Raw genomic sequence first — 27,359 nt, 5'->3', positions numbered from 1 at the left:
ATTAACTTATTTTATGCCTTTGCCACAGACTTGAATACCTTCTAACAACAAATGGAGACAAAGTGGTGAAGTAGTGTGGGAAAGCTATATTATCACTCACTGCACTATATCTATTATGTGAAAGGAGAGAGATCTTTGGTTTCCCAAACTGGATACTAAGCACTTTCTATAAAACATTAAATTTGCTGAAGGTTTCCAGTATTCGTACCTCTCTGTATTTCTAAAGGCTCCTGAGCGTTGCTTTTTAACACCCTAAAATGAAATATAAAGCCTATCAAGGGGTTTAGTTGCCACTTTGGACAATGCCAAGCTGAGTGTTCAGACACCACTAACACTTCCCAGCCCTCACGCAACTGCAGCCCAGTTATGTCCAAGCTCGTGGTGCTCACGTGCCAGGTCCCTCAAGCCCTGACCCTGCCAAGGTGCTCGGAGCGCAGACTCTCTCACAAGAGGCAGCGGTCTCACCCTGCAGAGAGCACCAGTATGTTTTTTGAGAACATGCTTGCCAGAGCAGACGTCATGTGCATGGGGGAAAAAAAAAAAAAAAAGGCAGGAAGCAAGACTTTGCAAAACCACAGTAAATGAAATTCTCTCTTGGGAGACAGACAACCCCACTTCATCTGATCTATAAAGAGTATTAGATTTGAGACTGCCTCCCAGGAGGTCCCCATTAACCAGAAAGTACTTGTTATTTGGCAAGACAACTTCATTTTCCCCTTTTGGAACTATGCAGTTTGCTTTTAAATATTTATTCAGCCAAATAGCAAGCAATTGACTACACAGACCAATGTTAGTCCACTCTTCTGTGAAGAAAGGGGGTCAGGTTTAAGTTCCTCCTCCATTAGCTATTTAATCAATTATCCAAATTGGCAAAGTTTCAAGAGGAGAAAGTCACTAACTTCATTCCAAAATAACCATTCTGTCAGTAGTTAGGGCACATTTCTGACCTGAAAGTGCCTGTGAGTGAAATTTTTTCTCCAACTCAGAAGTGTGCGTATGTTTTTAAAAGGTCATTCACCTAAATGGTAAGTGCTCTAATTACCGGATACTTGGGCATCAATTAGCAGCACATTCTAATTATTTTGGAGAAAAGGCAGGTCTAGCTTATATGCTTACTTTCAGGGGGCAGTAGACACTTTTTCAGTGCTGAAAGTAGATGCCTTCAAGGTGTAGGTTGTACATGTATTACTGTCTCACCACATTTCCTTGAAGGAGTCCCTGCTTCTGCTTGCTGATTTCTCTGGATCCCACTCTAACTCATCTATCTCCTATGCTTTGCACGGGAAGCCTAACTCAGGGTAGAGAACAAGTCTTTATAAACAAAGTACCTGTCAGTCAGACATCGCAATGCTTCACAGTTGCATCCAAAAAGAAGTTTGGGTACTAAAAGGCAGATTCATTACTTCACTTTTGGTGTCTTGTCTCTACCTCAGATGAAGCATCCATATTTAAGTGTTTATGAGCTGGACACCATCCCCGAGGAAGGTAAGTGGTACACAAAGGGTAGTGGGCAACCTGCACACAGAGCAGAGACCTATGTAAAGTCATGACACTGAAGAGGCAGTTTGGTAAGGAGGGGAATACTAATCACAAAGTCTGTTTTAAATATCGCCCAGCCAGAAGTTAAGCACCTGCTTCGGATTTGAAGGATGTGCATCTACCCATCCAGGCTTCAGATCATGTTAACAAAGCAGACATCATTTTTTTTAAACTATATTTTTTTTTAGAAACTGGATGGAAGACAAAAAGAAATGGAATAAAGCTTTTATTTTAAAATAAAAAAGAAAGATATGCTGGTGCTCCCCTAATGACACTGTGATTAGATTTGTTGTCCAAAATGTTGGTAGTCTGGGTTCAGTTCTGCTGATTCCCTGCTCTGGCTGTGGAACTGCAACCTGCTACTACCAGATACTGTTCTGAGATAAAACATTGGCCACACCTGTAGGAACCATGTCATTACATGGTCGGAATGGGGGAATTAAATATTTATTTGCCCACACAGAAGAGGCGAATGACTCTTTAGCCTGGTGCCTGACAGAGCTGCCCAAGGAATGGGTACCTGGTTGCAGTACTTAGTCCATGAGCTGGCATACTGAAAGATTTATACAGTCCTTGAACCTGTTCAGTCATCAGAAGACTTAAGGTTCTTCTGTGGACACACATAAATAAAAAAAATAAATAAATAAAAATTTTAACACTAAAAACTGAGTTGGGAATGGGCAAGGCAGTCATGGAGTTTGCTGATCAGAGCCCAGGAGACTGCCATTTGACTGGGAGTAGTGTGGATTTGCAGTGAATCCCAATTACCGTACATTGGTTTGGTTTACAAAGTGTGCGTGAATTAGATTTCTGCTGAAGCAAAGTAAATTGGAAGCTCTGCTTACGGTCTGTACCAAATGTACTATAACCTGCAGTGGGGACAAAAGGATCTGAACTAATTAGTCCTTTGAACAGCCTCAAACTACATGCAGGGTAATAACATTTGGTCCAAGACAGCAAGCTAAATCCAGTCCATGGTAAAACACATTGATCACATACCTTAAATATACAGACCTCAGCTTTGATCTTCAGCTCCTATAGTGCTGAATTGCTTGCTAATACAGACAAATACATCCAAGTCACATTGCTGCTGCCTAAAACCCTTAATGTATTTAGCTGTAAGTCTCTGTGTGGATTTTGCCCTCAATCATCACAGATGACTGTTAGTGAAAACTTCAAATTCCCTCTTTTTTTCCTGGGTCAAAAAAAACCCCTTTTCAATAATTAAGTAAGAAGTGACAATCTGGGAAACGATGCAAAGGAAAAGATGGAAATTAAGAACTAAAATAAAACAAATCTGAGGAATAAAAGAAACAAAGGCAGGAAGAAAGTGTCACACAAGTTAAGGAAAGATTGGTAATGATTAAAAGAGAACAGACTAGAAAGGAAAACAGGTGGTAATGAAGCAGGAGGAAATATATTCTGAAGCAATACTTTGTAGAAAGCTTAAAAAATATACATATCAGTAGACAGCGTAGTTTACTATCTAGACTGATCAGTGACTATTCTCTCAAGTCTATACCAGCCTTTTCTCACTGCTGCTGAAATAGCCTGTAATTATCACATATTACCTTCCCTTCATGGCATCAAAATCGTTCTCCGCATTTTGGGGAAAATCTGTGCTAAACCAATTTTGTACTGTAGGAGGAGGCATGGCTGGAGCTGGGGACTGGGAACCTAGTGCCTCGGCTTCCATTTCTAGCTGTGCGTCTCTGACCTTCAGAGAAACATAATTCTGGAGTCATTTTTTCTGCTTACCTGAAAACTACAGATAATCCATAACCATTACATAGCATTAAGCACTTACAAAAATAGGGCACAAACATCAAAATTACTTATTCTATAACAACCCAGTGAAAGGAACAAATATTATCTGCATAGTAATGCGAGCAAAAAGGATTACAAATAAGGCCAATCCAACAAAGTTCAAGAAAAGAGATAAATTCATTAATCCACCACAGGAAAGTGCTCTGATAGGGGGAAAAAAACCAAAAAGCTGACTTTCAGGAAGGAGGATTTTAACCAGGTAGGGTGCCTGAGGAGCTCAATTGCTATTGTGGACCAGGAGGAACAGGCGTATATGTGTATGTGTGTATATATATATATATATATATTCCTATATAAGTGTATATATATACTTAAAAAATTATATGGTTAAGACACAGTGATTCTGTTGAGTAGATTAGACTATTGTCTTTATATACCTTTACACAGAAAGCTGCAGGTTTTCCAACATCCAATGGGATATCATATTCTTTCCTGTAGACCTAGAGCTGCATGAATTTTTTTCAGAGGAGAATGAAAGAAAATTTAATGTTTTTACATCAAAACATCTCTCGGAATTGTGCAAATTTCAAGAAAAAATTTGTTTTGAAAAAGTGAAAAAGGTATATTTTTCAGATTTCCATTCTGAAATAGCTTTCCACTGCAGTGTTTTTTTCATCATACAAAATAAGAGATTATTTTGGTTTTATGATAATCAATCTCCTAAATTTATCTACAATGAGATTGCCCTACAAACAGAATTATGGACTGAAAAAAACCCCCTTCTTAATCTGTAGAAATGTTCAACTTACGTTTTTGTTCTTTTCAGAATAGAAAAGTGGCAAAACTGTAAAATTTCCCATAAACAAAATGATATTTTCATATGGCTGAGTGCTTCATTACTAACTATGTAACAGACTCATAACATTTTTGTTCCCTGTATATCTTAGGTGTTAAGGAAAACAGAATTTGTTCCTCAGCAATGAACACTGCATAATATGGTGGCAAAATCATTATTTGAGAAAGTGAGTTGTCTCCCCAGCTAGTCTGTTTTGCCTCATAACAAGATTGAGAGGAAAGTGGTGATGTGAAAGCTAATTAAATTTGGGCTTATTTGAAAGTGTCAAGATGATGTGGGATGAAGAAACCTATTTTAACAACAGGTAGTCTCCCAGTTTCAAGTTGTACTTCTGACTGGCATTTGTCTCCACATTTTGTAATCACTTCTTACAAATGTGAAAAAAATGTGACTGCTGGTATCTTCTTTGGTTACCCTCTGATGTAGTTTTTGGGTTTTTGTCAACTACTTCTTTCCTTTAACTGAATTGAGTTGACTCATTCATACTGTAGTTTATATGTACTCACACATACCAACAATTTTCCTGTTTATTTCATTGATTGCATGAAATTAAATTACTCACAAGCTCATGCTGGATATTATCAACTGTGTAAAAATTCCCAGCCCAGAGTTTCATAGCAGTGCTGCTGTTTTGCTCCAATGTGCAGTCAGTTTGGAATTCCTTCCCATTGACTATTGGTGCCACTTGTCATGCAAGGCTTAAACTTCTCATGTCTGGAAAGATCTAAAAACCAGACGTAATTATTGTTGTTTATGGGTTTTTTTAATTATGATTGCTTTAACAATATGGATGCTCTCAGCTGCTTGCACTTGCCTACCCTAGGGTAACTGTGGAAAGAAGGCTCTTCATCTCAGTGGGGCTTTAAGGAAACACACTTTATCTAGCTATGTGCATTCTAGCTGGCAAAATATTTTAAATCTTGTTATTGCTTTCTCCTTAAATACTCTTTAGTTAGACTCTCAGATAGTATCAGCTTGCTGCAAGTGGGCATGCGGGCCAGTGCTGGAGGTCCAGCAGGTCAGGAAGGCACGTACAGAGCATCCAGGCTCGGCGAGGCCAAGTAGTGGGGAATTTCGGCTGTGTCCCCCAGGAACCTTTGCTGCGGAGGGAGCTGGTCGTTCCTTCGCTCCCCACGCACGCTGCGCAGCAAGGGTGGCCGGTAAGGAGCTGTAGGGGAGGCACGGAGACCATCCGGGAAATGAAGTTTGCTTCCCTCCCTGAGCACCTCCCTTGCAACTCTAATATCAGTGCTAATACTTAATGTAGGACATCAGCTGTCTCTCAGTGTAGCTGGTTGAGGGAAGTGTTGTTTGGGGCAAGCATTCTCGCTTAAAATTCTCCTAATTATTGCAAGTTCTAGAATTAGCATGTTTGTTATGCTCCAAAATGGCATTTGTTGGGTATTATTGCATTTTCTTTCTCCATTCAGCTGAACAGTGCTGCTTAAAACCTCTTTTTTAAGTCTGGTAGTTGCAAGAAACTAATTAGCATTTGTGTCAGAGAAAGCTTACTTCGTTATACTTAAACATTGGCCTTTAAACCATGGGTATTTAGAACTGCCGAATGATAGTCTTAAGCAGTTAGTTTGTGAAAATCTTGTATTGCCAGCTTAAATAAATAGTAAAATTGGTATAGCCTAGGTTGATAGCCTTGGCTGTTTAGCTGATAAATTTTATTCCAAACATAACAATACAGGCAACAATAATAACTTGATTGCTTTCTAAGTGTAGTTGGACATCCTCCCATTCCATTTAAACGCAGTATTCAGCAGCAGTGACCATAAAATATTTCACATTTCAAATTCTTACTTTCAAATGTTTATGATTTTCTGTTTTGCAAAATAAATTAGGGATCTTCTGTTATTGACCCATACTAATGCCACTTCTAATTTCAAAGCATGAATTAATTCTACTGAAAAATAATTTTGACGGAGAATTCCAAATCAAGTTCTGCCATCAGTTCTACCCTCTCCCTCAAAGGCAAGATTTCCACTGCTTTGCCAAAGAATAGCAAGGACTCAATTCTCATAAAGTCAGAGTACTTATCATGAGTAACTTGATGTACACAATCAACCACTTTGTTGGAATACACACATTCATAAAGCTCTGCATCTACACAAACTCTTTCAGGATTGATGCCTTCATTCAGCATAACCTTAATTTTAAGGAAGGTCTGTCTTCTTTAGTTTAAGCCACTGAAGAAACTTCACTGAAATCCTTTTCTGTTGGAATATGCAGTTCCACTGAAATCACAATGCTCCACGAAATTGAACTTATTTTGCTGAAGTCTTGGTTTGAAAGAAAAACCTCAAAAAAAAAAAAAATTTGAACTGTTTCTGTTTCATTTCGGTCTATCCAAAACAATTTGGGGAAGAAACTTTGTTTTTTGAGGACTTCTAAATTTATGTCTTTCATTTCAAAAGGAGACATTTTTAATTTCAAAAACCTCTGAAATGGCACCCTGGTAAGTAGAAGAAACTGGTTTTGTTGCTTTATGAGGCTGCTTCACCCCATGGTGCCTGGCATGGTCTACTTGCCACCTGCATCCATCTGTCCTTGGTTAGTAATCTGCTGTGGGTACTGCTGTTGGTACCTGACTTCCTAAGATGTGGTGACTCATCTGAAGAAAGTCTTTGAATATACAGGGAGTTAATGCTATTTAATTATTTAGAAGCTATTTTAAAATATTTTGAACTCCTACCCAGTGTCTTCATCTGGGGTGAAAAAAATGGGTGAAAAAAAGCTGCAGGAGGAACTGTGGGGAAATGTAAAGACAAAGATGTAAACAAGATGCTTACTGATTATCATAAATACAGGCAGATTTCATTCAAAGTAGTTGAAATCTCCAACTTGAATAGTAGTTCAAATCAGTAAGAAAGACACCATGTATTATATGACTATTTAATTTTGGACTAGATTTATGCTTTTTAGTGATTTTCTTAAAGAATGTTTAAGCATCTCTCACTCTTAACCATTAAAGCACACTAATCAACAGTCATATATAAGGATTATACAAAATTTGATACCTTTTTTTGCTAATCACAAAGAAGCCTACATCCATCATTTGTTCAGATTTTTAATTTGGCCATTTTAATATGATAAATGATGATTAATGTTTTAATGTTAGCTAGATGCTTTGGGATGGAGGTTGCTATCTAAAGTGCAGAAAATATTTTCTAGGATTGTTTTATTAGGTAAATAAAACAACAATAAAGGTGCTAGATAAATACAAAATCTAAAATACACATTCCATATTTAAAAAAATCCACACTAATTTCTGAAGTGAAAAAAATAATTTTGAAGGAAATGTAACTTTTATGTCATTGTGTCCTTTGAACTTTAGACTTTATAGATATCTGCCTCTCACCTCCATTCTAACACTGGAATGGGAAAACAGGCTTTCCTACGGTTTCAGTTCTGACACACTTTCTCAGTTTGAAACTCCTGTAGTTGCTGTCCTGGATAAACTAAAAGGAAGAAGACATCTGCAGAAAAGACAAGAGATCTTTGAACAGCTGGATTATCACATAAATATTCATTTTCAGTGTTCAACTGGCAGCTTCCCTTAGTTCAGTGGCTTTCCTTACCTAGTAGGCTTAGGTTGTAGTAGAAAACAGTTACAATAGTTTTAAGTTGATTTTTTTTTCCAAAGGAGTAGTAGGCTTAATTTATACAAAATAAGCCATTATACATAAAAATCCATTATAATGGTAGATTTTTATTAGTTATTTATTTCATTTGTTTTCTGACATTTTCTGCTGCTGAGTGGCAGACATTAAGGGGAAAAAAAAACAATGCCCCAAACATTAGTATTGGAATGTTTTAATTTAGTCAGGTATAGGAGTACACGGTTATATTACTGTCTACTGTCAGATCAAAAATGTAGCATTAGGTGTAATGAAATATGAACAAGTATGAGGCTGTTTGCTTATGGTTTATATGTGTATTCCAGAACCAAATATATGACAACATGGAATTAACGGTCTCTCTCTACAAAATTAAAAAAAAAAAAAAAGAAAAACGTGTGAAAGTTCTTTTTAAAACAAAAGAAAAATATTTATGTGTTATTAATTCATTTCACTCTGCTCCAATCTGTGAAATACAAACATGTATTTCCAGTAAGATATCCTTGAAGGACTAAATGTCTCAGGGGACTGGTAATCACGTTTTTTGGAGCCTTTCACCTCTAGTTCACTGATTCAAATACAACCAACATGCAGTAGTGACGGAAAATCATTGCCATTTGAAAGCTGGTTTGTGGCCTGTATGAAATGAACTGGTTATTTCACTCCATTTCTTAGAGGATCTTGAAAACGCACTCAGCACTTTCAGAAGCACCAGCGCTGAGAACCCCAGGCTCCTCGCAGGATCTGGCCAGGTCCCTGCAGAGCCACAACCAGGGCTGGTTTCTTTGGGCATGGCAGAGGCCCGGGCTAACAAATAAAATCTCCTTCCAGGCAAATTTCCTCAGTACGCTGACCACTTGGAGCAGAGAAGTCCTTAGTCACCTGGAAGGTCTTGGTGGGCAAACATTTTCTCCATGTCGGGTACCCAGCCAAGCCAGGCTGCAACGGCAGCTCAGTGTGGGCTCACGGCATGGCACTGCTGCTTGCTATGCCCTACAAATGCTGGGTGAAAACCGAGTTTCGCTTTCCATTTCTGCCAATCTGGTACTTTTCATTAGCGTTAAATATACTTAATTTAGGAGGAAAAAAACAACAGAAAGACACCACAGAAATGACAGGGGAAAGTGCACTAGTTTCTTTTATTACACAGAAGTACATACCTAGTTAGGAACAGTTAATAAATTGCCCTTTGTCAAGATCATACCAACCATATTCTAGAAAACCTATCTGACAATAGTTTTTCTCATTATCTGCAAATTATCTCAGTTCTATGTTTCCCAGTGAAGGCTTTAAAGTGTCTCCTTTATTATTTCATTTCCTTTACGTCAGGGACTTTTCTTCACAAAGGTATATCTCTTTTTAAGAAAATATACTCATCATTTTTTCTGAACATTTAATATGTTGCATTAGGAGCTTCCTCAGAGGAGAGAAAGAAAAGTCTGTCTTCATTAACCACTAAATATTAAGTGGGGAAATTAAAACATTCGGATGTCATGTCAGCTATATACATTGTCTTCTATGATGTCACATTTGATTTTCTTTTCTTATGAATTTGACAGCATCATATTAAAAATTTGATTGCACAATGACAGTACAGGCTTTGAATTATTCAGCTTATGAGTGCACTCTTACAGGAAGACTATTTTGTATTTCTTGCCATTTCTGAAAAACTGACATTTAAAAAAATGTAAAAGGAAAGGGAAAATTATTGCTAATAACTAATTAATAACTCAAGCTTGGCAGAGGTAACCTCGTTTTAATAGAATATCACACAAATTAAAAGCAGATTAAATATAACATGCAACGTATTTCAAAAGTCACTTGAAACATAATTCTCAGGGTGACATTTTAGCCCCAGTGAAATCGATGGCAAGACTCCAGTTTCGGTGGAGCCAGGACTTCCTCCTAACCAAAGAAAGCCCGTACATTTCCAATCTGGTTTTAGTAACTATCTGTCAGAATTCTTGTGATACTTAATTAAATTGGCTTTACCCATCCCTTCTCTTAGAATACGGTCCAGCTATTAATGCTTACTGAAGTCAATGGGGCTTTTTCCACTTGACTCCCACAAGGGAGTCAGACCCTTAAAGTTGGAACCTCTTAGGTAATTTTTGCAATAGTCTTTCAGGGTTTATACTGTGTATTTTCCTATGATGACTAGGTTCTGCCAGCTTTCTTTTTTGTTCCCTTTTACCTCTGTCTAGTGTTAAATAAGTGGAATCTGTTGGTTCATTTGTATCAAATAACTTCAGCTGTAAACCTTTTCAGAGCAACCAAATTTGTATTTTCTTCATTAAAATTTAAGGTTATTTTTAATCAGTAATGATATTTTTAAATCTTTGAAGTTGGAAACATTTGCTCTCCAGCTTGATTAAATTCAGCTAGTCCTTTCACATATCAGAACCATAAAACAAATAATGCCATTTTAAGAAACATGCTATTCGCACCACCTAAAATGAAATTTTAGTGGTATCAGATATGAAAATGTCATTCAAAATCAAACCCTTTTTCCAGTAAATATGACTATTATTAAACTAGTTGGTCCCAATAAAACTGCCCCTAGCTATACATACTTTATTCTTTCTCACAAGAATTATCTCAGCTGAGCTGTCTGGGCAGGTAAGAACTATAGGCTTGAGTACAGCTCAGAAGGGTAAAGCGTAGAATATTCCATAGGAGACATGAAATAAATCCTTCCAGGTACAGCAATGGGGAAAAATACAAATGATCTTTTCACATCCTGGTTCCTCAAAAATGGTTAGCAGAGATGTCTTTGATTCTGCTCGCAGCAGTGCCTGGGAAGAACCTCATACCGATTTAGCTGGGATCAGATTCACGACCACAGTTATACCAAGAAATGTGCTCGTATTCCCTCAGAAATATCTGAGGTTTACTGAAGAGTTTAGTTTGTCATTAAAAATATATATTTTGCTGTTCTTCATCTCTCTTCCAACATCTTTCTCTTCCAGTTTGAAGATGACAAGAGTGCCTGTTTTCATTATAAGCAATGGAAATTAGTTATGGATCACTTACTTACTTAAATTATTTTAGTTCACCTTTTTAACCTGAATCTAGTCTGTTTCAACACATGAATCATCCGGGGACAGCATTTTTTTATTCTTAAACAAACAGTTACACACTTGTGTTGCTTTCCTACTGATAAGCCAAACTTATTTCCAAATGTACACTTGGAACCAAGATATCACAATTCAATAACATTTCATCCTGCAGTATCAGTCTGCAAACATTCTGCCAGAAATAAAAACGCGAGAGCTTCCAGGACAAAATCCTCCTGCCCTTATCATTTACTGCTCAACCTCTACTCAAGCAAACTCCAGTTGAAGACCACAAATTGTACCTATACAAGTGCAGAGTAAAAACTGCAGAATAATATAGCCCTCTACCAAGTTCATGTGTTTTTAACATCCATCCTCATCAAAGGCTTCATGGTTTAAACACTGTTTGCAAAAGCACTACTGACTAAGCTGAAATCAAAATCAGAGTGTTTCCCTTACAACTATTTGTGGTTTGACTGAGAACAGGTTGACCATTACAGGTGACAGAGAAAGTTATTTCCATAATAACCTTTAAATCTTATTGTTTCAGATTGCCACCCGCCGTGGCAGTTAAGATGTGATGAAACCTTTCTGATGAGTCTCATACAGATTCCTCTCTGTATTGCAAGAAGAAAAGTCATCCACCTGTAAATTGTACAGAAAAACTAAATCTGCAGAATTACAAGCTTTCCCTTCCCACAAACGTTGTGCGTTACTTGTATGTCGAACCACTTGAATCCCTTTACCCAGTGTGAAGCAGGACTAAGAAGTCCTCCCTCTGTGAGTGAGAAAGAATACTATGAAAAAGTATAAGTGAAGCACAGGAAAAAAACCAACGCGAAACCAAGCAAAAGCTCCAACAAAATTTAACAAAAAGCAGGAATTGTGGAAAAAAAAATGACATTTTCCTCCAGCCTCTTTCAGTCTTAAGTGTTATCACAGCACCAGCTTCTGGAGAAGGGAGTGAAGCTTTGGTGTGAATCTTACATTCGTACTTGTTGGCTATTTGGCAAAGAGGCAAGAGGTTGCGCTTTTTTTTTTTTTTTTTTTAAAGGCAGTTTCCAGGTCTTTAACATTACTCTGAGCCAGAGATGCTAAATAAAAGAAGGAGGAAGCGCTGCTGCCATAACAACCCTTCGACAGGGAACTATTGGGATACAGATAGTTACTACACTACCTACAACCAACCGTGTGCATCATGACACATAAAAACCAGAAAAGGCTTCTCAGCCTCAGCATCCCATCATTTGCACTCTCGGCTCGGGGCGGCGAAAGCCAAATAAGCACAGACTTCTCCCCCCCCCCCCAAGTACCCCCCCCCCCCCGCGCTTTATTTATTTGGGGGGCAGGGGGAGAGTGTCAGAAAAGTCCAATTCAGCGCTGAGTCCTGCACGAAGCCGCCCCCGTCCCCCGCGGGAAGGGCCGCGCTCCAGCGCACCCGGCGGTCCCGGGGGGGACACACGGGGACCCTCCCCCCGCCTCCCGGGGGGTGACTTCGGGGAAGCAGCCAACTCCGCTGAGCCGGGTCCACCCCACCTTCACTCGGTCCCTTGCAAAAGTTGAGGTGCTGCCCCCTCCCCGGAGCCGGGGGGGGGGGGAGTGGGGGTGGGCTGCGGACGGCGGACGGGGCGGTCGGGGGGCTCCCGTGCCCAGTTGGGGAGCGGGGCTCTCGGGGTGTCTGTGCGTGTGCGAGACCCCCGTGGGAACGGGCAGCGGCAGTGCCCGGGAGGGGCAGCAGGGCGGGAGCCCCTTCCCCCGCAGCCCCCGCGGAGCCCCGGGGACACCCCTGCTGCCCCGCGGACCTTCCGCCCCCGCGGGGAGGGCGCAAGCCCGGGCCGGGACCCTCCGTTCCCCCGGGGGTCGGGGCCAGGCGGGAGCGCGGTGCCTCCCCCCCCGCGAAGCCCAGCTCCCCCCCCCCCGCCTCATCCCCGGGGCCGCTCCGGGATGGGAGGCGCAGGGGAAGGAAGCGGGGGGGGGGGGGGGGCGGAATGCACGGCAGGTGCTTTTTTTTTGGGGGGGGGGGGGGGGCAGGGCCCGGTGACTCACCCGTCCGAGGCGGGGGCTGCGGGTAGCGCGGCGGCGGCGGCGCTGCCCCCGGGGCGCGGGGGGCGGCGGGGCAGGAGCAGCAGCGGGCGCGGGAGCAGGGGGGAGCGGCGGGGCCCGGGCTGCTCCTGGGCGCGCTCTCGCTGCCCATCCCCGGCGCTGCCGCCGCCGCCGCCGCCGCCGGAGGAGGATGCGAGGGAGAGTCAGCCCCGGGCGCGGGCACGCGCAGCGGCGGCGCGGGGCGGGGGGGGGACACACGGACACGGGGGGGGACACACGGGGAGCGGCGCGGAGGCGCGCAGCGGAGGGGGGAGCGGCGGGGAAACGCGGGCGCTCGCTCCTGCAGCCCGCCCGTCCCTCGGCCCTTCATCCCTCGGCGGCTCAGCCCCCATTTTCTCCTCCTTCCACCCCTCCCGCCCTCCATCCCTCCGTCCCGCGTCCTCCCGCCCCTCCATCTTCCCATCCGTCCGTCCCTCGCCCCTCCATCCCTCCAGCCGCGATCCCTCCATCCCGCCATTCCTCCGTCCCTCCGCTCCCCCGGCCGCCGAGCCGCGGTCCCCGTGTCGTCCCCCCCCCGGCCGCAGGGTGGCCCCGGAGCCCCCCCCCCCCCCCGGGGCCGCGGCGGTGGGCGCGGGCGCGCTGCTGCCCCGCCGGCGCGTCCCCGCGGCTCCCCCCCGGGAAGGGCGACCTGCTCCTCTGAAGGGCAGGAGGTCCCCAGCCCCGCGTCCCCGCTTCCACCCCCGACCCCCAGGGGAAAAGCGTTGCCGGCGCTTGCCTGTCCTGCTCTTCCTTTTTTTTTTTCGTTCTTTTTTTTTTTTTTTTTCCCACCCGGCAGGAGGAAACCAAACCGTGCTGTGGCAGGGAAAAAAAAAAGGCGGTAAACAAGAGGAAAACATATAGAGTACAATAACCGTTGACTGCATGAGAAATAAGTCGTACGCTGGAGTAGTTCTTAAAAGCGATCTTTCAAGCCTGCTTCTGAAACCTAAAGGACTTCCCGGATGTTTATTTAGGACCGAGAGTAATTATTTTAACATTAAAAATAAAAGAAACAACAGCTCGAAGTGCATTGTGTAAGCAGGAGACCTGTAAATCAAGTATGTCAAATAAACAAGCACACCAAAAGCTGGCTATCAACTCTTTATCCTTGCTCTGAACTCTGCCCGCATTATATAATGTTGATAAACTGCTGCGAGTACGTTTAGGAGAAAGATCCAGCGGTGATGAGACCACAGCGCTATTCATCGGAGTACATTAGCAGCCTTACCTGCCAAGCAGTTGTTTCAGAGGTTCATCTGTGCGTTTCTCATCAGCCCTCCAAGTAAACAATTTACTAGATGCTCGATGCAGACATATGATTCCCTGGTGTCAGTGTCTCTGTCCTAGACGCTCCTGAATGGCTTGTGGATTATTAACTTACTATGCTCTTCTGCTCTGCCTTGTACCAAGAGCTGTGCAGGTATCAACAGCTCCTACTTGTGAAGCCAGGGAAGAGAGATATTGGGTGGATTTCCACGTAGCTCCACATTTCGAACTGCTGATTTGCTGCTGTAAGGGCTATGCTCGTTTAGAGAACTGGTCTGGGCTTCTAACAGGTTTATTTCAAAAGAGAGGCCTGACCCAAAGTTCGCTAAAGACGATATGAATATTTCTATAACCATGGTGGGAATTGGTTCAAACCACTGTGAGCTCACCGTTGGCGTGAAGGTGTTTCTGAGTGCCGCTATTCTAGTAAGAACTAGCAAGAACTCCCTGGGAAAAAGAAAAATTACTAAGATGTGCATCTTTTTCATAAAATTGTTGAGAGAAGGTCAGGGACCTCTTTCTGCTCCCCTGCAGCTATTGGCAAAAATACGTGCTAGAAGGCAGGCTTACGGCCCCTGGCTAGAGGATGTCCTCCGGTCTCTGTAGGATCAACCAAGCCACCAAATACAGTAGGCAGGGGGAGGGAAAGAGGGGACACTGTCAAATTATTAGGTCCAATTTTGGGCATCTGTAAAGCCAGTAGAAGCAGGACTCGCTGTTTCTTTCTGAGGCATTGCTGCTTGCAAGGCAATTCTCAACAAATTAATCTTTCAGTGTTTTTCTCTTCTCTGGTCTCAGTCCTGGGATTAGATCTGAGCACGCCTTTAACTCGCAGATTCCTGCTATTTCCCCTGCACTTGTTGTGTGTGTGTGTGTGTGTGTGTGTGTGTGTGTGTCCCCGCTTCTTCTGCCTTCTCCAGCAAGGGCTCTAGGCTATTAAGAGAGATGGAAGAAGTCAGGGAAGGGAAAGTGGGCAGTGGGAAAGATTTGGGCTCTGCATAGGTAATGACAACTTTGAGCAAGAACTTAACTAGCATGAGTGGCACAGAAATTGGCTTATATTTTTTAACATAGTTAATACAGGGTTTTAGTATATTTAATAAAGTTTTTAATACGGTTAATTTTTTTTTGTTCCTCTCTTGCTCTGTAGTTGTTGATGAACGGCTCCATCAGGGACAACTGAGCCCAGCATAAATAGTAGCCTGGTAGGTGGAGTGATTCCTGAGAAATGGGAGACGGAGTGTTAACATTTTTTTCTCTGAGATTCAGAATAGGAAATGAACCGCTGAGGTCCTGCCTGTTCTCAGATGAATGACTTTAGCTCTCTCCTAGCTTTGACTACAAATTTAGTCTTCATCAAAGCAAGCACATATATGCCCACAGAATTTTTTTTTTCACCAAAATTATTTTGTTGGAAATTTGTCAGTTCTTCAGGAAATTACAGGGCTCGCTTCAGATTCTTGCATGCTCTTTATGTATACGTACAAGGATTTATGTTTATGTACAAGGATTTATCAAGACTTTCTGTTTTTAAATTATAGCAGCTTTTTGTTTATGAAGAATACAAACATTAACCCTTACGTTTCAGAGTCACTGTAATGAACTGGTTTATTCTGAGGCTGCACCTCTTCTATAAAACCTTTGTGTGAAAGCACTAAACATTTTTTTCTCATTGGAGAGAAAATGTAAGCCTTTTGTGATTATACCATTGCTACAAAAATTGCCTTGGCAAAAGCTGGCTGCTGAGCTTGCCACCTTAGACTGGAAATACACTTATGTTGTTTTCTGAAGCTTCCAAAATATCTTCTGAGAGCACAGTTTGATAGAAGGTTTCATTCACATAATGGAAAAGATGTGGATATTAATAGATGTTTTAAAAGTAAAAAAAATATAGAGAGAGAGTGATTTTTTTTAAGCAGGATATAGTAAAGGTAAAAAGAAACAGAACAAAATTACAAAAAATAATAAACAGCAGAACAAAATACACCAAAATGAATCAATCCCCTCCCCAACCAGCTCCCCAACCCCCAAAGTAGATATTTATCGAAATCATGTAAAAAAAGATGAGGATTTATTTTTTTACCTAACATGATCTGAACATTTATGCGAGGAATGTTTTTGAAGTAAGAACATTTAAGAACTTACTAAAAACTTACACGCAGTACTGAAATACATGCTTTTCCATTGATGTTGTTTCCATAAAGTTAGTCCCACCAGTGTCTGCAGGAGCAGGGCTTCTCTTTTCAACCACATTCATTTTGGAGGACCCAGAACCCGTGCTGGTGGGAGCCCTGTGTGCATTTTCCTATTTGTAATTGATTGTTGGCTTGGGGGTTAACTGCATCGTTTAAAAATCTATCATCCTTTGGCCTACTGTTTTTGACGTTCATTAGTTATGGCTTGCCTTAAACTTGGCCCTGATTCTACAGCTGGGTTGACTAATGCCTGTACCTGGTGCTGTGCAATCAGCCTTAATGACCTTGATGAGCACAGTGGCCCATTGCAGTTTGCAGGGTTGTGCGATGAGGATTAGGATCCTAGATCTGGACAGGAGCTGTGTTGTATAGTAAGAGCTGAATCCAGGCTGAGGCTTTGGATATGATTAAGATAAAAAAATAACACAAAATATTACTAATACTTGAATCTGAGAAAGAACTGTATGTTCTCAGTTTTTACTTTACAGCAGGTTGAGCACATTTAACTGATAGCTGAGTGGTTTAAGCCTCCATTCTTAGGCACATTTATAGCATTTGCTAATGCCTTTATTTCAGATAAAATAAAATAAATCACTTATTAAAATATCTTCTAAGTGGAAATGTAGCTAGTGGGGTTTATCATAGCTTTCATTTATTCACAGAATATTTTGTTTGCTCCATATGTTTTATTAAGGAAAAACAAAGATTAAGTAAGATTAAGTAGTCTATGGTAAACTAGAGTGGGTTTGGTTTGGTTTTTTTTTGCATGTGTGTGTGTGTGCGCATAGTGCCATTTTTATTGAGTAACGCTCTTTGCTGAACAGCGGTTTCACATTATACAGCACAATCAGATTTAAAATTTAAAATTAAACACCTTTGCACTATGGGTCATAGGATGATCCTGAAAAAGTGTTTTGCTGTAGCAGGACACGATGAAGCAAGGACTTCACTCATGAATCCAAGCTGGTCTGGGGTACCACTACCTACAGAGAGACACGGTTTGCTGCATCTAAGCCTCAATCATCTCCACTGAACAAAAAGGACGGCTGTGAAAAGTACAACTTCTCTACTTAAGACTTTCTATCATGAATTTTTTAACAAATTTGATCGTCTTCTCACACTAAACACAAAGAACTTTACAGGTAAGCTTATATCAGCCGGTGAAAAAAGAAACAAAGTGTGAGAGAAGAAATGAAATGCAGTTTCCATTACTGCAACAATTTAGGAGAGAGAAGATATCATCAGAAACCAAACATATAGGCACTGGTATAACTTTCTTCCTATTTTAATCAAATGTAAAAGGGACAAATAATTGAACTAGGGAACTTCAATATACTTTCAGATTCTCATAATATGCAGTAAATCTTTACAGTTCTACTCTTGAAGGAGATTCTTGAGTAAATAATAATGACTTTGGCCTCTTGCATAAATGAAGATGGATGTACTGAGAAAAATCTAATTATGGATTTCTCCTGCCTTGACTGCTATCTTGTGCACCTGTATTATATCGTTGATACTTCATATATATATTCCAGCAGTGGTGTACTAAAATGAAGCTTAATGCAGGAGAAAAGGAGCATAAACACATCAACAGATTTGTTTCTTTAATAATTCAATATTAAATCTAGTGATTTTGGAAACAAAGAATGTACCAATTTCTTTGAACGTTAGCTAGTGCTACCAAGTAATATAGCTATGCTACAAACTCTAGTCTATTCTGTATATCATCAACAGAACTGTTCACTAAGGGCCATGTCTTCACTAGGAATGATTTAAAGGTATTCCTACAGTAGTGTCCCGTAGTGGCAACTCTTTCCTAGTAAAGATGCAGCTTATCTTGTGAAAGCTATATATTGCATACTTTATCTGATTACCTGATTATTTATTAGTTAAACAAGCTAAACAGCTAAAAGCTCTGGGGGTTTTGTGATTTTGTGATTTTGTTTTTTTGTTTGTTTGTTTGTTTTTTAAATGCAAGTGGGCTTATAACAGGAGCTTCTGGAAGACATTTTCATATCAGTGGCTCACAAAGCTACGCCAGCAGAATTCTACAATGTAGGCATAGCTTAATTTCAGATTGATACAGTGTCCTGGTTTTGGCTGGGATAGAGTTAATTTTCTTTCTAGTAGCTGGTATAGTGTTATGTTTTGGGTTCAGTATGAGAAGAATGTTGATAACAACACTGATGTTTTCAGTTGTTGCTAAGTAGTGTTTAGACTAAGTCAATGATTTTTCAGCTTTTCATGCCCAGCCAGCAAGAAGGCTGGAGGGGCACAAGAAGTTGGGAGGGGACACAGCCAGGGCAGCTGACCCAAACTGGCCAAAGGGGTATTCCATACCATGGGATGTCATGCCCAGTATATAAACTGGGGGGAATTGGCCTGGGAGGTGGATCACTGCTCGGGAACTAACTGGGCATCAGTTGGCGAGTGGTGAGCAATTGCATTGTGCATCACTTGTTTTGTGTATTTCATTTATTTTATTATTATTATTGTCATTTTACTATTGTTATTATTATCATTATTAGTTTCTTCCTTTCTGTTCTATTAAACTGTTCTTATCTCAACCCACGAGTTTTACTTCTTTTCCTGATTTTCTCCCCCATCCCACTGGGGAGGGGGGGGAGTGAGTGAGTGGCTGCGTGGTGCTTAGTTGCTGACTGGGGTTAAACCATGACATACAGATGGCAGAATATTGCAAATGTTATTGAGTGCATTACTGGAAGAAAATATCCGAGGTCCCAGCTTGTCCAGCAATTTTTACTGCTAACACTGAGGGGAATAGAAATACACCCTTCTCATGTTAGAGCCCAGTCTGGTTGGGCAGAGCCTACAGTTAGAAAAATGAACAGGTTTTCTATTTGAAACATGGTTCTGTATAGATGAGATCGAACTAATGGAGACAAGCAAAGCATTAAACTCCATAGTAACCCTTTTTACAGTGTCCTTGCAGGGACATATTAAGCTTTAAAACTCTTTTCAGCCATGTGAGAGTTAATCCTCTGTTCTCTCTAAGTGTTTTTCTTCAGTATCCATTACAACTGTTAATGATTAATTATAGATCTGTCTCTTTGTTTTGCACTCTTCTCTAACATTCCAGGCTTCATTCATTTGTCTGGAAGGACCATAAGCTGTTTGGAGTCACAAGCCATCTTTCTGTTCTCACATTTTACAGTATGTAGGACAACAAAATCATGGTCCACCAGTATGGTTCCAAATAACAGCTAGTAATAATGATAATGTATCAGCTCCAAATCCTGTATTCACATAGGCTAGACAGCTGGGAGATGTGAAAAGCTTCAAACTCCTTTGATGTTAGAAAAATATACAGTGGAGTGGGAAGCATCACGAAAAGTTTGTGCATGCAGACAAGACAATATTAGTAGCCCACAGAGGGATCTGAGGATCTGCCTTCGGGCTGACTGTAGGAGATGTGGTGAAAAAAACCCACTTGGTGCTTTGGAAACTTCCACCTCAAGTATATGTACAGTCAAAGGTTTTAATTCCAGTTAATGTTCAAATCTTCTTTGCAAATTTGCACAGCAAGTAGGAGAAAAATTTCAAGTGGTTTTATGCTGGTTGAAGTTAAATACATAAAAGCATTCATATACTTTATGAATCATTAGAGAAACAATAGTCACAAAATCCACTTGCATCTAACAGATTGAAAGTTCTTAGAAAGTATATTTGGAAAAGTGTCAGCTTTTTGGTTAGGGCATAAGATTGAAGAACAAGTCAGACAGTGAATACAATTTTTGCCACAAAGTTCCACTTGAGTAAGATCCATACAGTAATTAATATATTTTGGGTACCGACAAATTCCAGAACTCCATTGGTGAATTCAGAACATTATCAATCACCCTGGATGTCAATATTCACAAAGTCCAGTTTAATTCACTCCTCTGAGGAAATACTTTCCGGAAACCTAGCAGCTATTACTAAACCCCAAACCAGAAGATTAATCAGAATATTAAAATCAAAAAGTACTAATTTGCATGATTACTGTTGTGACTGTGGTGGTCTAAGGACATAAGAGAGGCAAGGTCTCTGGCGAGAGGAAAACTCTCTTGCAAAACAAGCTGATGGATTTGGAAAAGAAGCAGTACTCCCATCCCACCTCCAGTTTATTACCTCCCCTTTATTTGAATAATATTGAATATATAAATACTCTGTCTGATGAATCTGAGACATGTGACTGCAACAGGACTATTTGCAGCATGAATAACAAGCGGCAAGATTAGGTCCTGTCATGGTGTTTCTAAATACCTAACTGAATAACCTACTACAAATCAGAGTCTAGATGCCACTGCCTGAATTTATATGAACTCTAAATCCCCCTCTGGAATTTTATTCAAGGGAAAATCAATGGATATGTGAATTTTTGAAATGCAAGAATTTCAAACTGGCTAGAACAAGAAATTTCTCTTCCCCTTTTTTTCAGTTGCTACCATGTCAATTATGATCACTCTTAATTGACTAAAATCTCCCAGACAGAGTGTCCAATATATAGTGGTTTGTTCTCTGTCAAGATTTCTTAACTATCTTTTAACCTGCATTGAATTGTAGGAACATACAAATTAGGATGTAAATCCATGGTTGATATGAAGGGATACCCCTTCAAAACTAATGGCATACATTTATTTATAATTTTGTTTATGTTTAATGCTGGGAAAAAAAACCAGTTACAAAATCTATTCTTATCATCTATATTACCCTTGATGAGGAATATAGTCTCTGGAACATCTAAAACCTTCACTTGTTTTGAAAGTATGACATTGAAAGCAAATGCAAACAAATGACAACAAAGGAAAAAAAGAAATGTCATTGCATACACCTGAATGTAAACAATTTTCACACTATAATGCAGTTCACTCTTTCCTTCTTCTTTGATCTGCTTATTATTTAATTTATGAAAGAGTAGAAGTCCAGGGCAGCGTTTTAATGTATATTCATTAAGGAGCAGTGCAGATATATAATGTTAAAAAAAAGATACATAATAATTGCCTGTAATCAATTTTTCTGAAAAAAGAAAAAGGCACACGACATGCTCCAAAGATAGCTGCTGCATGTTGAGTTCAGTTACTGCATGCTATACATCTTATGGTATGTGCCCATCTTTGGTTCATCATGAAAGGCAGCCAAGTATGTATACACTTGTTTTAAGCCCAGAGGAGATGACACTGACTTAGTTTGTGTGCCTGTGTATCGCAGGACAGACAATGTTCCTCTGCAGGTAGGAATTATTCTTCCCTTTTGCTATCTAGTGCCAAAATTTATTGTTTGCATCCCATCCTTTGGAAAGTAATTCAGTGTTAAATTAAAGACTTAGTTATAGTAAATTTGCCTCTTTCCTTGGTAAGCTGCACCAGTGATTAATTACCTTCCTTGCTAAAATTCGTTTCTTCTTCCTAATTTGTACTTTTCTGTCTCCAGCTTATCAAGAAACTGAATCTTGTTATGCTGTTGTCTGTCAGATTAAAGTGCCCCAAATATCAGAACTCTTCTCTGGGTCCTTATGAACCATGCTCAAGTTGCCTTTTAAACTTCTGTTTGATACACGAAGTAGGTTGTGAATCAGGATAGCAGACCTGATGATGAGTCTCTTGAGGTGCTGAAGTCACTCTGGCTCAGATAATGGTGTAACATTTGGAAGAAATTCTTAAGGATGTCTGTATATTTTTTAATAATTTGTTTTAATTGTAATCACACATTCTTAAAAGAAGAAAAGCAAAGCACAGTTCCCATCCCTCAAAATCCTCTTCACAGGCCTGATTCTCCTGACTAGCTATAGCTTGAGCTGTATTTTGTCTACATTATCCAAACACTACACTGTGGGATAAATTGGCACATAATCAGATGCAAAAATGTTTCGGTACCTTTCTCACTCTTGTTTCTGAATGCTTCAAAGCCTTTAGCTCAATGTATCTTCCTGACAGCCCTGTGACACAAGATAGTGTTATTATCCTTTTTAAACAAAAGGAACTGAGGCACAGAGTGACTTAGACAAATGCTGACAAAAATATCAATTCATTTAGGCTGCCAACTTTCAGATACTCAGAGACAGATTTTTGAAACCTTAAGAGTGCAGGTAGGCAAATTAGTCTGAGGAGATGATTAGCCTAAGAAGATGCTAACCCCTCCTCATGGGTGTTAGGCACATAAATTCTCAGGTCCTTTTGAAAATCTCCGTAGGCATGATTTTTGCAATTTTTGGTGCCTAAATATATTTTAAAATATGGCCCTTGGGAGCCTTGTTTTCAGAATACTTAGGATTGCTATAGCACTTTGTATATCCAGAACACAGCTCAAGTACACTTTGCTTGCAGATGTGAGCACTCAGCACTTTTTGTAAATCAGTCCCCCGATGTCTTGGGTTGAATATTTACAAAAATTCTCTCTTCTTACTTATCTTTCACTCATTAGCTCATTTTTTCTCCAGTCACTGTATACCATTCTTTACTTTTCCCCTTTACTTGAATAGTCTGGTTACTTCAGTACTCAGCATCTCATGTCCTTTGCCAGGAGGGGAGTCATGTTGATGGTTTCTTCCTCCTCGGCCGAGTGTAAATTTAGGGCTTTTTTGGCTTTCTAGCAGAGCCTATGCCTAGCTCTTTCTTCATTGACTTGCAGTTTCAAATTGCTTCTGAATTTATTCTATATGGTGTATATTATGTACGTCAGGTACTTGTCTCCTTGTTCTCTTGGTGACTCCTAAAATCAGTTTCACTGAGCTCCAGGAGCTGCATTCCTTTAGTGCTCAGTCGCTGATAACAGGCAAGTTGTGTGCAGCCCTGAAGCCTCTGGGCTTGGGGGCCCACGCTTCCATGATCCCTGTTAGCATCCTGCACTTGTATTGCACTACTCCACGTTGTTATTCTGGAGTCATAGATAATTCATTCCACACATATTCACTACAAAAACCAGCTACCTGTAACCAGTGCCTATTACAGCGAACACATCAACATTACAACAGCAATAGGTGCTGCAGCACAAAATTATAGAAAGCTAAGCAAGGCTAAAATAAATTAGGTAACTTCCACCTGGTCTTAGGCAATTGCAGTTTCAACTAAGCAAGCTGAAACAAACCTTGTGACTGACAAAGGCAAGACCAGGCAAGGAGAGTCTGAAAAACCTCATCCTGAGTCCCTGCAGTTATTAAAAAGCCTGTAGCCTGTTACCAGCCATGCTGATACTGCATTTACTTGCTACAGAGACACAGGAGTTACCTCATTTGGGGATCTAAAATTAGATGAGGTGAATCTAGCCTTTGGAGACCAAGCTACAGCCAGGCTACTACCAACGGTGAGGAGGAAAAAGGTGTGTTCCCCAGCCTGCCATACTAATCATGGTAAAAATACAGCTTCAGAGCAATTTGGGTTGTACCAGTCATCAAATTCAATATAGTTTGAAATCCTAAAAGTGTAATGAGCTTTCCAACTTTTTAATTCCTAATGTGGAATAATTTCCTATGAAGTTCCAAGAGTTAAACTCCTACTTTAGAAGTTGCAAGATGGAATTGATACCTCACCACTAGACTTTTTTTTTTTAAGTCTTAGTCTAAATTCACTACTCAAAGGAATGACTCAGTTGATTGGTTCATGATGGCCCAAGCTGTGCTATAAGTTACTAGGTAAATGTAGGTTGGACCATGAGGCTGAGAGGAGGGTCTTTGCTAGGGAACTTGCAGGGGAGTGTAAGCCATACTGGCACATCTGGGCAGTTCCCTGGTGTGGGCAGACTCCCTCTCCACATGTGCATGTGGACCACAGCAAGAGTGTATAATAGTAATAGTGAGCTCTGCCAGTACTGCAAAAGTTTAGAAGAGGAAAACCAAGCAATACATGCAGTGCTCTAGGGTGTTGCCTCTACCTTGCAGACCATGATTTGGCGGATCTGCAGCGTCAATGTTTCCAGGTATGGCCTTGTCCAGGCTGCATGTGGAATGGAGTAGTTTTCTTCTTTGATGTGCACCTCCAGTATGCTGAGGGTACTACAGTACCAGAAAATGTCTGCATTTGGGAGATAAGACCATGAGGATGCTGATGGAGCATTTTGATAAAGCAGTATTGCTGCAGCCAAAGGCAGGTGCCTGAAAACATGATCTAGGTCTTTGGACTTCCAGCCAAACCATTAAGCAAGAGAGTAAAACCAAACTGCATAGAATTAGATTCCAGGCTCAAGCTCACATCAGTACCTCCTTTTAAAGACACTGGCAGTTACCTATCTGTATCCAGAGGCAGAAAGTGGTCTTTAATAGTAATTAAATGACTCTTGTTTATTGCCATCGGTTCATTAGTGTGGTGAATTGATGCAACCTGCGGGAAACTGCTCAGCAGGCAGCACAAAGCACTCTGTAAAATATCTATGTATTTCAAATCTTGCGAGCTTGCAAAACCTGAGGATCACACAATCCCTAGCAAACCACTGAGCTGGGATCAAACACTTTCAAGCTGATGGCATTGACTGTAAACCATCTTATGCTGTAACAGCATACTATGCATGTAAGGTGTGCTACTCTTGAGTAATGGACAGATATTGCAGAAGGCACACAAGAATGTTAAAAAATACTTACTTTTTAGACTTTCCACCTGAATAACAGAAGGCTATCTTTAAAGACAGGCACCTGTAAAATAATATTTCGGTATACATGATAGTAATAAAAAATTATTTTAAGTAAGCAGTGATTATTAAGAAATTATTATATTTTAATTTCTCATTAATAGGTTGCAAAACTAAGTACAGATTTGGAAGTCTGAGACAACTATACAGCATGCATGTCTTAAATCTGGTCATAGGAGGGGCTGAAGGCACATCTTTGGAATTTCTTGGGTTTTTTGAGGATTGAAAATAACATTTTCTTCTCTTCATTTAACACATTTTAACAAAAAATAGTCATACCACAAATGAAACCTTGATGAAAATAGCCTAGGTTCCTGGCTGACAATAGTGAAAGAATACTTTCTGGCACATTTAAGAAATGCAAACTGGTGTTTTTGTCAAAGAAAGAAGGCCGTTATCTACATTCATCTAACATTATCTGTTCTTTGTGAGCTCTCCTCTGGATCTTCTGCTCATTGTACTGTTTTCTGTTACCAATCAAATCCCTTTACTCAACAGAAGATCATCATTTTGCCACAGAACAATGATGCACTAAATGAAGGTTCGCTTTACTCAGAACTACACTGCTCCATACTGAAACAATTTAAGTCTGCTCTACTCTGCTTAACAGCCAAACCGTGAGGCATTTCTGATGCAAAATACTATCAGGCTTAAATTTTTTCAAGCTTGTCTAAAGTTTGATGGTCTCTCCTTAGCATTTTCTACTAGCTGATTGGATGTCTCTCAACTCAGGATATAGCCATGTAAATGACTTTTTGCTTGGTTTGGAATTACGATAAATATACTCCATGACAGCTTTTGAGCTACCATTACCATTATGACATATGAAAAGCCAAGGATGGTGATAGGGAAGGGTAGCATTTTTGCTGATTGGGAAGACCAGAGATTATTTTGAGACTCAAACATTTGTGATTTAGTTCCTAAACCACTCCATGGAGGAGGTAATCAGGGATAGATGGCCCTGTGCCTAATATAAATTATTTTTCCTTCTATATTGGATTATTCATGCTGGACTGAAACTAGAGTGACAGAGGAGTCACTCGACAGAAGTTTCCTTCTATCCCAGCACACACCATTGATGATGGAGGTTGCACAGGGGTGCAATATGGTAGTTGAGAATTGAACCTTAAGCTTTGGTAACAGAGAGGTCAATAGTTTCTTGAATGTAATTAGATTTTTTTAGGCTATCTCTAAGCTTTTGATACTCAGTTTATTCTCAGTTTATTGGAACGAATTCCAGGAGGGAGTCAAATGACCTCTGCAATTGTGTCTGACAGTTATTTTTGATCCTTTGGACATGCAGCATCACATCACATCAGTTCAATAGACCAAATTCTCCCCTGAAACAGTCTTGGGACTGTCTCTTTGTGACAAAGGCCTATCCACTGTAATCCACTGTATCTTCTGAGAGACACTGAAGTGCTAATATGAAATGCACTCCATTATTAGTTCAGATTCAGCTACTATATGTATTGCATATATATATTTGCAATATGATTTTGATCCATTTTATGATCAGTCTTTAATTATCTTAGTGTTTTCTTTTCTTTACTTAGTTCTTTCAGTATAAGTGGCCGCAGAAGGAAGCTTCTTTTTGCAAAGTTAGGTACCATGTACTAAGGTTAAGGTTTTCTGCTTTATTTTTTGTAGGATATAAATTGAGTTTCAAGATGCCACTTAGCTTTAATACTTACTTATTGGTAAGTTTAAAATTAGTCATAAAGAGTTCTTATAGGTCTTATAGGGTCTTATAGCCCATTGTGTGGATCAATATTTTAGAGCATGTTTTAGACATTGAGTTGGCTTTAAAGCATGTCTAAGACAATGAAAGATTTCTATTAGTTGCAGTGGTTTTGGGATATGTCCAAAGCTATATTGACTGGAATCACTAGGAAAACCCTTTCAGCCTCCAGAATTAACCTACTTTATAAACTCAGTGATGTATAGAAGAATAAAGGAAATAAACAAAGAAATATATCTTTGGCTGACACTGGACTCTTACAGCTTCTTGTGCAACTCACAATTTTATATTTCAGAAAACTACTGTCCTTATTGTTTCTTTACCTTCCAATGAGTAGTAATGTGGAGACATGGTTTTCTTTGTATTTTCTTTGTTTTTTTCTCTATATTTGGAAAAGGGCTTATTCAAGCTTGAAGTGCTTAAATCAAAACTGCATGTCTTCTTAACAGCTACATTCTTGCTCAGCTACAAGCTAAGGGACTGAGTGATGCTAACTTGCACTGTAGGGAAGAATATTTCTGTTCATTGCAGGAACTATTAGATTAAATTGTTTGGCCTGCACTAGGCAGCAGGTTAGACTAGATGATCTTAGTTGTCCCTAGTGGCCCTAAA

The 27,359-nt window shown here is 40.3% G+C and overlaps 2 protein-coding genes across 3 annotated transcripts in view; one reads left to right on the top strand and one right to left on the bottom strand.

Annotated features, from left to right (window-relative positions):
- The window catches only part of FUT9 (fucosyltransferase 9), a 113,192-nt gene extending 98,637 nt beyond the window's left edge, over positions 1-14,555 (bottom strand). The window contains exon 1 of one of the 2 annotated variants that reach the window (XM_069804896.1): positions 14,155-14,555. Coding sequence is in view for 1 of the 2 variants with exons in the window: in XM_069804895.1 (XP_069660996.1) it covers positions 12,891-13,038 (148 nt within the window). In the remaining variant the exon portion in view is untranslated. Of the gene's footprint in view, positions 1-12,890; positions 13,105-14,154 lie in introns of those variants that run through there. The other variant, XM_069804895.1, reaches the window with a different exon arrangement.
- The window catches only part of GPR63 (G protein-coupled receptor 63), a 377,175-nt gene that overhangs the window by 325,088 nt on the left and 24,728 nt on the right, over positions 1-27,359 (top strand). The window lies entirely within an intron of this gene.

The sequence above is a fragment of the Haliaeetus albicilla genome, chromosome 17 (genome assembly GCF_947461875.1).
Source record: "Haliaeetus albicilla chromosome 17, bHalAlb1.1, whole genome shotgun sequence".
Lineage (NCBI taxonomy): Eukaryota > Metazoa > Chordata > Aves > Accipitriformes > Accipitridae > Haliaeetus > Haliaeetus albicilla.
Note: the sequence above shows the minus strand (reverse complement) of the source record. Positions and strands in the feature narration are given on the sequence as shown.